Below are 12,440 nucleotides of genomic sequence, written 5' to 3'. Positions count from 1 at the left end.
TGTCATGGGAGGCTAAGTAAGAAAATGGGATTGCTGAAAACCTATACAGTGGCTGATAATAATGCTAACCAGTATGTTTTCAAAAATGTTCAAAAACAATGAGACAGGCTGAGTACTGTAGCCTATTCTACCTGGCTAGGTGTTTGTAAGCTTCTCATTAATTTTCTTTTAAAAGGTTAATAAACCCAATCTATCTGATCCTAGTGAAAGAAGTATGTTCCTATGGGGGTATGAATGTGGGCATAAAAGTATTCAAAACTAAATATTCCAGCAACCATGGATAATGATTTTCTTTTTAAACCACTGGTTCTTCAACACTAACAAAATATTAGAATTAACTGGGAAACTTTAAAAAAATTATACTGATGCCAGAACACAGTCTCAAACCAATAATGTCAGAACCTCTGAGGGGTGAGGCATTGGGCATCATAAATTTTTTTATTTTTAAGTTTCTTGCAGTGGTTTGAGCACGACAACTACTACTCGAGAATCTGAAGATCCATATTCATCTTGCCCCTCCCTAAATTCATGATATATAATCATCTGACAATTCCTCACCACATGTGAAATGAACAGGAACTTAAAAAAAAAAAAGGAATGCCTCAGCACCACTCCCCAGGCAGTTTGATTCAAGTGAGCTGGAGTGGGGACCAATTATGCTATTTTTCAAAAGGCTCCCAGGTGATTCAAATGTGCAGGGAACAATGAGAACACTGATATAGGAAGAATTTATGGGTTCTTGTACTAAAAATGAGTGCTATCATTTCATGGAATTTTTTTCTGAATCAGAAATCAAAGACTGTTTGTTTACCAAATTCTAGTCTTTTAAAGTGGCTAAATACATTATTTAACTTCAGTTTCACACACTTAGCAATACATATTTGTACTAAGCATTTCCACGTTCTTGCCTATGGTTTGTCTCGTAATTAGTTTATTTCTTCTGATTTTCCTACTAAAATGCCATCTTCAAAATATATGAGTCACAATGTTGTCAACACATTTTCATTCAGTTATGTTGTATAAGAAGGTTATTTCTACTAATAGAGATAATGTTTCTTCTTAATTAGAAAAGCAAATCAAATCTTAGTTATGACTTCTTTGGGGGAAAGAAATGGGTTTTAATGTGATTTCTTTTTGTTTAATTAAGCACAGGCCAGTCTTACATGTAAATATTCTTTCTCCCTTTAAAACCTGCAAGCTTTAGAGTTAATGATCTTAACAGATTGGTAAGATATACAAAGGGATAGATTGGGTTGAGGTCTCTGCCAATCCTTATTAATGAAATCAGATAAAGCAGTAAGGAAGGTTTTGCCATAGAATAACTGGAGTTGACATATATTTGATTATTACAAATTTTCTCTTTATAATTACCAAAACAAGGATATGAGTAACATACTCACGAAGGATTTTCAAAGTTCTACCTGACTGCTGCCCTCTTCTTTGAGCTCTTATTTTTAAAACTTTTAAATTATCTGAAGTGTGCTCTTGATGGGCTCTTCAAGATAATACATGTAACTGGTATATACTGTGATGTGACAAACATAAAACAGATTAAGGAGCCCATTATTTTATCTTCACCTACAGTCAGCTTTCAAAGCCTAATCTCATATCACAAAAGCTGACTTGCTTGAAGTCACTTCTACTATATATAACTGATAAACAAATTAAGAAAACAGTCAAAATAACCTACCTTGAGAAATATCTTCTATAGCTCTTCGAATGCCTCTATCAAAAGCCCTAGCATCAGCAGGACTTTGAAAGGTAAGACCAAATTTCTTGTCATCAATCTTCCAGTGGTGAAATGTTGGAGTGACCTTATTGTAAATGAGGTCTTTTTTAAGCATACATTCCAAAACCACCTGCCAAAAGTTAAATGCCAAAATTACTATACATATATCAAATGCATCTAATGTAGCTCTTAAATACAAAGGTAGGTGAGAAGAGAGCTGTTATATTTTAATAAAAGCACTCCCAACCCATTAATATAGAGGTCTTGCTACTTAATCTACTCACAAAGTCACTCAATACAGAAATTAAGATGGGATTAAAGAAGATTCTGGGAAGATGGCAGGAGGCAAGAAGCACCAGGAATCTGTCTCCCTACCTAGACAAAACTGACTGGCAGAATCTGTCTGCTGTGACTATGTTAGAACTCTATAGAGTCTGTTGAAAGCTTTTAACTTCCAGGGAAGACATGGACAGTAAATTGCAGTTAATTTTGTCTATTTCAGGTAGTAGCACAGTAGCAGCACCTCCTTCATCCCAACTCCCAGCCATAGGGCAGAGAGCCCTGCACATGCAAATTACAGAAGCCATGGTAGGTAAAAAGGACCTTATCCTCCAAGTATCAGGGATCGGTGCTCTCATCACTAATTGCTGCTTCTGATCACAGAGGTGCAGACAAGGAGGAGGGTAGCCATTTGCCACTGTTGTATCTTCCCTCATTGCTGCAAGTTCCTCTGCATCAGAATGAAGTGACTTCCAAGGTATTTAAAAAGCCAGCTCCCTTTTTTATCTGTCATTTACCACTTTTTCCCATGATGGGAGCCAGACACTGAAGACTAGGACATTCAAAAATAACTACATATACAGGAAGAATTAGAAAGTGACTATGCATATCCAGGGAAAGGCTCAGAAAAGACATGAAAAAACCTTAAATTTACACCTCAGGCCGATCCTTGGCACAGAGACAACCTACAACAATCAAAAAAACAAAAACAAAAAACAATAACAAAAATTAGGAAACTCCAAGGAAGGGAATAATCTGATTTCCATATTACCATATTCCAAGTTACCATATTATGATTTAAATGTCCAGTGTTCAACAGAAAAATCCCAAAGCATTCAAAGATTCTCCATATCTTATTTAGTTCTTTGAGCATCTTTACAACAGTTTTTTTTTAATAAGTCTTTGTCTAATGATCTGCTGTTGGGTCTTTTCTGGGACATTTTCTGTTGATTTCTTTTTGTTTCTCTCAGTAGGTCATATAGCAAAGTATGACATAAAACAATGTATGAACAAAATGGAAGTAACAATAAAGAGGTAGAAAATCTAAAAAGAAACTAAAAAATTCTGAAGCTGAAAAGTAAATAACTAAAATGAAAACTCCAATTAGAGGGATTCAAAAGCAGATTTGAGTAGGCACAAAAAATAAACAGTGAACTGGAAGATAGGGCAAAAGAAATTAGAGTCTGAGGAGCAGAAAGGAAAAAGACTGAAGAAACACAAACAGAGTCTAAGAGACCTGCGGGCAGCATCAAGAGGACCAACATATACATCGTGGGAACTAGAAGAACAAGAAAGGGGCAGAGAGAATATGTGAAGAAAGAATGGTTGAAAACTCCCCAAATTTTATGAAAGTCATGAACATAAACATCCAAGAAGCTCAACAAACTTTGAATAAGATGAACTCAACAGGCCACACAGAGACACAGAGATTCTTCATATTAGCAAGAGAAGTGAATTATCACATATAAGGAATCCTCAATAAGAACGTCAGCAGATTTCTCTTCAGAAACTTTGGAGGCTAGAAGATAGTGGGTGGACATATTCAAAGTGCTGAAAGAAAAAGCTGTCAACCAAGAATTCTATATTTGGCAAAAATATCCTTCAAAAGTAACAAAGAAATTAAGCCATTTCCAGATAAACAAAAGCTAAGGGAGTTTGTTTCCACTAGATCTGCCCTGCAAAAAATGCAAAAGGGAGACCTACACGGTGAAATAAAATGACAAGAAAGTAAATTTAAGCCATATGAAGAAATAAAGGTAAATACAAGGGCAATTATAAAAGCAATATTTTTAACATTGGTTTGAAACTCCACTTTATGTTTTCTATAAAATTTAAGAGAGACTATTACATTTAAAGAAAACAATGAATTATTAGTGTAAAAGCTAAGTATTGCTGTAACTGTGGTGTATAACTCCAAATGTTGTTTTCTACAAAATTTGAGAGACTAATACATTTAAAAGAAGTATTAATTTATGTTTCTGGGCAAACAGTGTATAAAGATGTAATTTATCAACAAATGAAAGGGGTGAGGTCAAAGCTGTAAAGAAACAGTTTTTGTATGTTATTGAAGTTAAGCTAGTTTAAATCCCAATTAGAGTGTTATAACTTTAGGATGTTAAGTGCAACCTCCATGGTAACCACAAAGAAAATAGCTATAGAATATAAATAAAAGGAAATGAGAAAGGAATTTAAACATTTTGTTATGATCAACTAAACACAAAGGAAGATACGAATGCAGGAAATGAGGGAGAAAAAGGCTACTAGGGACATACAAAGACAGCAAAATCACAGAAGTCCCTCCTTATCAGCAATTACTTAAAACGTAAATGGATTTAACTGTCCAACCAAATGACAGAGATTGGCAGAGCAAATAAAAGCACGACCAAAGACACAAACAGGTTGAAAGTGAAAGGATGGAAAAAAACATTCCATGCAAAGAGCAACCAAAAGGGATCAGGGGTGGCTATACTAATATCAGACAAAATAGACTTTAAATAAAAAAGGACATTATAATAAAAATATTATATATTGATAAATGGTTCAATACGGCAAAAAGATACAACAATAAACATTTAGGTACTTAGTAACAGACCATCAAAATATATAAAGCAAAAATTGACACAACTGAAGGGAGAAACACAGTTCTACAGTAATAGTTGGAGATGTCAATACCTCACTCACATAATCGACAGAAGAACCAGACAGAATATAAAGATATAGAGAATTTAACATAGTAAACCAACTAGACCAAACAGACATATACAAAACAGTCTACTCAGCAACAGAACACACATTTTTCTGAAGTGCACATGGGATATTTTTCAGGACAGACCATATGTTAGGCCACAAATTAATCTCAATAAAATAAAAAATATGGATATCATACAAAGTATCTTTGGCCACAATAAGATGAAATTAAAAATCAATAACAAAAGGACAACTGGAAAATTTTTAAAAAATTGGGAATTTTTAAATTCCAAGAAGAAATCAAAGAAGAAATCAAAGAAGAAATCACAAGGGAAATTACAAAATACTTAGAGAGCGAAAACACAACATATCAAAACTTATAGCACACAGTGAAAGCAGTACTAAGGGGAAAATTTAGAAACACCTGCATTAAAAAAAAAAAAGAAAGAAAAATCTTAAATCAACAACATAACTTTACAATTTAAGGAACTAGAAAAGAAGAACAAACTAAACTCAAACCTAGCAGAAGAAAGGAAATAATAATGATGAGGGCAGAAACAAATTAGAGAACAGAAAAATAATAGAGAAAATCAATGAATCCAACAGTTGGTTCTTCAAAAAGATTTTAATAAGTCCTTTAGCTAGAAGGACTAAGAAGAAAAAGAGAGAAGATGCAAATTGACACAAATTATAAAAATCAGAAATGAAAGTGGAGACATTACCATCAATTCTACAGAAATAAAAAGCATTATAAGAGAGTACTATGAACAATTGTACATCAACAAGTCAGATAACCTAGATTTAACAGACAAATTACTAGAAACATAAAACAGACCAAGACTAAATCAGAAATAAATAGAAAATTTGAATAGATATATAGCTAGTAAGTAGATAGGATCAGTAATTAAATGTCTCTCAATAAAGAAAAACCCTGGACCTGATGGCTTCACTGGTGAATTATATCAAACATTTAAAGAACTAATACCAATACTTCAAACTTTCCCAAAAGATTGAAGGAGTAAACACTTCCTAACTCATTCTATGAGGACAGCATTGTGCTGATACCAAAGCCAAAGACATTACAAGAAAACTATGTATCAATATCCTTTATGAATACTGATGCAAAAAATCCTCAACAAATGAATGCAAGGATGGTTAAACACATGAAAACTGATCAATGTAATATCCTACTTGAACAGAATAAAGGGGAAAAAAATCCACATGATCATCGCAATTGATGCAGAAAAAGCATTTAACAAAATTCAACATCTTTTCATGATAAAAATACCTAACAAGAACTAGAAGGAAACTACCCCAACATATTTGACAACAGTGCCAAGACCATTCAGTGGAAGAAAGGAAAGTCTTTTCAACAAATGGTACTGGGAAACTGGATGTGCACAGGCAAAAGAATGAAGTTGGACCCTTATCTAACACCACAGGCAATAATTAACTCAAAATGTATCAAGGACCCTAAGAAGACCTAAAACGATAAAACTCCTAGAAGAAAACATAGGGCAATAAATGTCATATGTCAATGTCAATGTCATTTCATGACATTGGATTTAGCAATGTTTTATTGGATATGACACCAAAGGCACAGGTAACAAAAGAAAAAATAATGGTGCACTACTAATCACTTCTTCCCAACTCCACATGCAGTGACGTTATATTGACTGAAAACTGCCACGGTGGGAGTATGTTAAGCTATAAAGCATTTCCTCTCTACAATCCCCCTGCCCTCCCCCACCAAAAGCTGATTGTTAAATTTTACCAGCCTGTCACTGAATATCTGTGATAGTTAAGTCTTGTTATTCTGAAATAAGTAACAAAGAAGGTAACAAAATAATGTCCTGCTTGCTTACAGGCAAAGTGTGTTAGCACCTGGCATTTAACAAAGATTTAACTATCTGTTGCAACAACCATTTTGCAATAATACTAATAAAATTCATAATTATATTAGGTTTTGGAATTCAAGAAGTTAAAATTGGCATTATGGATTACTGCAACATATTTACTGTATTCATAAACAGTGGGAAAGAGATATGTATTTTAGAAGACTGCTAAATTGCAATTGTTAAAAAAGAGAAGGACATAAAAAAATGGAGTTTGGTCCTACAGTCATTATTACATGAAAATGTCACTAAATTAATCTTTAATACATGAAAATATTGCTGAATTAGCTCCTCTCTGAAACGTCCCAAAGTTGTTTTCCAACTATTATCTGTTAGATAAATAAAATTTCAACGTGATCTATACTCATCTATACCACTTATTTACAAATGGCCATCTATTTTTTTATAGAGGTTCCAAAAACACATAGAAAAATAAATTTTTAAAATGAGCTTTAAAATACACTGAGGAAATGGTAAGGATAATGAACTAGTTCTTTGTTTTTTGCGGTACGCGGGACTCTCACTGTTGTGGCCTTTCCCGTTGCGGAGCACAGGCTCCGGACGCGCAGGCTCAGCGGCCATGGCTCACTGGCCCAGCCGCTCCGTGGCATGTGGGATCTTCCCGGACTGGGGTACGAACCCGTGTCCCCTGCAACAGCAGGTGGACTCTCAACCACTGCGCCACCAGGGAAGCCCTGAACTAGTTCTTTGACTCATACAAGTACCTATGCAAGAATGTGTTCCACCTAAAAGTCATACAAATACTGAGGTTGCACATCATACACATCATGTTGGTACAAAAACAAAATGTCACCTAATTATGAAGTAGATGTCAATTTATGTTATTTACTTTTATCTACAAAGTAACATTAGGAAATAAAATATATCTTACTGTTCATAGTATGTATTTAACGTACCATTAAAAATAATTATCATTTAGGAAAAGGCTACTATGGCAGTAGCTCTTCTGAATTTAGGAATAGGTAATGAGAAAGAAAAGTGTAGGTAATCTACTGACATAACCACTCACCATCTTTGCAGATAATTTAAAAACTATGCTTCCTAGAACATTCTGCATCACTCAGCATTTACATAATTATCAAAGCCTCCATATCTAGGGCATAATAATTTCTCATCTAAGTCACACAATATATTAAAAAGTTGTTCTGCTTCTGACTTTAAGTAGCATTTAAAAAATAAATGCATTCTCATCACACTAAAGACAATATAAATCACACCTTTATTAAGTAATAGGGATAACAACTGTCCATCTCAAATTTTTTAAAAAGATCAATGAGATTAAAAAGGTGTTAAAAAAAAAAGTACTTAAAAGAATGTCTCATAAGGCTTCTACCTACCATGTGATCAATACTAAATCTGCATTCCAGAAAAAACAAAAATAATTTTAAGAGCTAGAAGGATTCTTAAAAGTTAGTGAATTATGCTGCCTCCCATTTCCACTGCCTCTTCTCAACTATATCAGAACAATGTGCTCTGACTTTAGTTCACTGCAGTTTTCACTGTATTAATTCTGTATCTTAAGATCACAGTAATATTAACAGTAACAGGCATACAGGAAGCAGATTCAAAGTTTACCATATCTATGATTGGAATAACTAGCAAACAAACTGTAGAAAATGGCAATTACATTTTTGCCAAGAGATTACGATCAACCAATCCAGCACTGCCAGGTGAATTATTTATGCTGTTGGAAAAATAAGGTACCCTGATAAATTACTTCTGGCCAGTAGGGAGTTATATCTATTAATTACCAATAAAGTAAAGTAACAGGTGTTCTACAGGCCTGAAGTGGTTACATCTCTCCCAGAATACAAGACCTGCACTCACTCTTAGAACTTTTTTACAAGAGAAGATCTAGTACAAAATGAAATGAATAATTTTAATTTCTGTTAAGACTACCCTAAAAGCAACTGCCAGAAGCCATTAAAAGTATAACCGTAAAAATAGTCTGTAAACAGCTGTCAAACTTGAAACACATCTCTAGCTAAATCTAATTATTAATTGACTATACTTCTTTCCGGGGTTAAGGAGTGATGTGAATTTCATCAGACCTCCATAGTAACCATGAAGGACATGTATAAATTAGAGAAAGATAAATTTGAAAGTAGGCTAGTGGCACTGCCCTTATTTCTACCCTAAAGAAGACAGGTTATATATTAAATTAATAAGCAGAAAAGATATTGAGTGTAAATAACAACTGTAAAGTGAATATTAAGTGTAAGAGTGACTCAACAAGAATAACTACAAAAGAATATGCTGCCAAAATAACTTGACATCAATAACCCCTAATGGATCCACTAAGCACGTGGCTAGTTAACGAAGAAGAAATTAAAGAGTCATGTTTTATAATCAGTACTAGAATATTTTGAACTTTTGGATCATCTACAAGTGTACTGGGATTAGAAAAGAATCACTATTTATTATAAACTATAAAAAAGAATAATGGAAAAAAATTTAACTAGAAAAAGCAACAAGAAATTCAAAAGCACTTAAATGTTTTTATACTGACACCTCTAAAAGAAAAAATTTCAGACTTTTACATACCAATATACCTGACTAGGTTTGAGTAGAATATAGTCACTGCAAACAGACTGACTGGAACCACCTTTAGGAAGGGGACTATACCAAAGGGAGAATATTAAGGAGTATTTGGCAGAACAGCTTTACATTTTAATATTATAGACTCTAAATAGGTCTAAGTTGCTTAAGACATACAAGTCTTTTCTAGCTAGATAAATACTTTTGGAACCATGATTAATAAGATCTTGAAGTCTTTTGAGATAGTGGTAACAAAAAGAACGAATATTCTTTGTCTTTCTTCTAAAAAGGTTAAATAGATATTATGAAAGAACAAACAGATGCACAGGTGAACTCTGAATTTAAGGAAAGCGAAACTACTATTAGCATAAATATATTAAAATCTATATAGACCAAGGGAGTCAGGGAACAGAAGTGGTTTCCTTACAGTACCAAGCTAAGAGTTAAAAGAGAAAGGAAAAGAAGAAAGATGGTTAATGAGAATGGATATTCTTCACATGAGTAAAAAATTTCCAAAATAAAATAATTAAGATATGAATAACAGAAGGAACAGGAACAGTACACATACACTTCCCAAGAAGAAAAATGTTATTAAAGCGTAAGAGGAATTTTGGTATAGAAATTAATTAAGCTTGTGGGTTCTACAGCTTAGAATAGCTGGGTCCCATCTACTCTCCACCACTCATTACCCATCTGACTTGAGAATTAAATAAGGCAATACATACAGAGAACTCAAATAGTGTCTGACAACAGAGTAGATCTTCAATACATACTAGTAGCAGTGGTGATTTTGGTCACAAGGTGATGCCACTAGCCCATAATAGTACAGTTGCTATGAAAGCCTGAGAGGTCAGTATTTACTTTTTTGAGTATGGGAGGGGGAGGAGTTTGAATGATAAATAAAGGTACTCAGGACCTCAAAGAGCTTATGAATAGATTCCGTGAAGCTTAAGTTATTTGATTCTAAAGACAGTGAAAACATAATCTCCAATGCTTTTCCTTCTTCTGAAAGAAATTCTAGGATATATTACAGAGAAAAAATTACAGAGAAAAAAAGTGGGGGAGGGTACACCACAGTTACTAAATAACTAAAACTTCTGAAGATATATTCCAAGTTATTTTGGGAAATATAGAGCAAATTACTGGACTGTTTGCCAGAAGAATTTAAAATAGACCAAGCCAAAAATGGGTATAAGTACATTTCTGTTTCACTAATAACAACTAATAATTTGGGAGAGCAAAGTTAAAAATGTACTTTCAAACTACTATGTAACTTTATTATAGATGCTACCTTACAAGTAGGTAATTACATGTTTACAAAAAGTATTATCTAAGATGTAGTAATAGGTGGTAACTAGACAAATTACTTTAGTAACTTTCTGAAATACCTTTGAATCAAGGAAAAAACATTTCATTTTTGAAATAAAAACTCCATATTCAAGTTAAATTACTTGATAACCAAAATCAATAATTGGTATCTCAAATAGTTGCCTTGTATTATGAACTTTAGTTTTCTGGATGACATAAAAACTAGTATCTTTTATAAAGGACACCAGTGCATTCTATGAAATATGAAACTATATTGTTATCAAATAACACATTTTTACTAATTATCTAGTAATAAAAATTTGTGTTCAAAGCTGGATTCTGAGATGAATAAGATTTTAGAAAAAATTTTAAAAGTAACAGAAGGAACAGTGGTAGTGTTTCTTCTCAAATAATAACAGTTCAGCTACCACAAAAGGAAGGGAGGGAGCCAATAGTTTAAAAATATGTCTATGTCGTGAAAGACTGAGGAACTGCTCCAGATTAAAGGAGCATAAAGACACATGACAGCTAAATGCTACATGATCTTGTACTGAGAGAACAAAAATGTTGTAAGAACATTATTAGAACAGTTGGTGAAACTGGAATATGGACTAAAGTACTACATTTATGTTAAATTTCCTAAATAGGATAATTATACCGTGACTACATAATCAAAACTGAAGGCAGAGCGAAGATTTAGAAAGTAATCAAGAGTACAGTGTGGGACTTCCCTGGTGGTCCAGTGGGTAAGACTCTGTGCTCCCATTGCAGGGGGCCCGGGTTCGATCCCTGGTTGGGGAACTAGATCCCACATGCATGCTGCAACTAAGAGTTCACATTCCGCAACTAAGAAGACTGCATGCTGCAAGTAAGAGTCCACATGCCACAAGGAAGGTCCCACATACCGCAACTAAGACCCGGCGCAGACAAAATAAATAAATAATAAAATAAATATTAAAAAACGAAGAATACAATACAATGTAAGGTTTTATGACCTCAAATTTGAAAATCTAAGTGAAATAGCAATTTCCTAGAAAAATTATAACTTACCAAAACTGATTGAAAATAGAAAACCATTAGAAACTTGTAACCATTAAAGAAACTGGATCAGTAGAAAATGATAGTGAAAGGCAACAAGATGAGGGAACAGGAGATGAGATACAAAACAGAGGAGGGAACTGTCACAATTAGGATACTGCTCTAACTCCTGGTGGCAAATTCTTAGGCACAGGCAATATGCCCCTGCTTCTTTACTTGGCTCTTTCCCAAGTCCCCACAGGCTGTCAGAACTCTGAATTGCTAGAATAAAACTAAATAAGCTTAAACAATTCTCTTCACCCTCAACTGGGTCTGCATAATTTGGAGAGGGGCCTGTACAATTCTGATGGAATCAATCTCAGTGATCTAAGAATTTAACAGCCATGAACCTTTATTAACTGACTTACACAGCAATATCTATGTAACAAAAAAACCATTTAGAAACACAAGAATATCCAAAAACATAATGATAGTTGTAGATCTTCAGCCTTTAAATTGAAGCAAACACACACATAAAAAGGATACGTAAGATTTGAATAATTTAGTAAATAAGGTTAAACTTTATAAATTCAAACCTTTATATTACAGTGAATTGAAGTCTTTCAAAAGGTTATGGATGTTGGAACAAGGAAGGATCTCAAATCAATAATTGAAGTTCCTACCTCAAGAAACTAGAAAAAGGAGAGCAAAATAAACCCAAAGCAAGATGAAGGAAGAAAATATCAAATAATAGAAATGAACAGAAATAGAAATTGAAAATAGATGGGGGGGAAACTCAATGAAACAAAAAGCTGGTCTAAAAAAAAAAGCAACAAAATTGATAAATCTCTAGTAAGACTGACAAATTAAAAATGAATACACAAATCACCAATTTTAGGAATGAGACGGGATATTGCTAAAGATCCTTGTAGCCTTTAAAACACTACTTGAGATACTAAATACAA

The 12,440-nt window shown here is 33.6% G+C and overlaps 1 protein-coding gene across 2 annotated transcripts in view; it reads right to left on the bottom strand.

Moving 5' to 3' along the window:
• SPRED1 (sprouty related EVH1 domain containing 1) overlaps nucleotides 1–12,440 on the bottom strand; it is a 119,786-nt gene that overhangs the window by 46,540 nt on the left and 60,806 nt on the right. For both annotated transcript variants that reach the window (XM_033851435.2, XM_033851434.2), the window contains exon 3: nucleotides 1,691–1,859. In XM_033851435.2, coding sequence (XP_033707326.1) covers nucleotides 1,691–1,859 — 169 coding nt within the window. The remainder of the gene's footprint in view (nucleotides 1–1,690; nucleotides 1,860–12,440) is intronic.

Source organism: Tursiops truncatus, chromosome 2 (genome assembly GCF_011762595.2).
Source record: "Tursiops truncatus isolate mTurTru1 chromosome 2, mTurTru1.mat.Y, whole genome shotgun sequence".
NCBI lineage: Eukaryota > Metazoa > Chordata > Mammalia > Artiodactyla > Delphinidae > Tursiops > Tursiops truncatus.
Note: the sequence above shows the minus strand (reverse complement) of the source record. Positions and strands in the feature narration are given on the sequence as shown.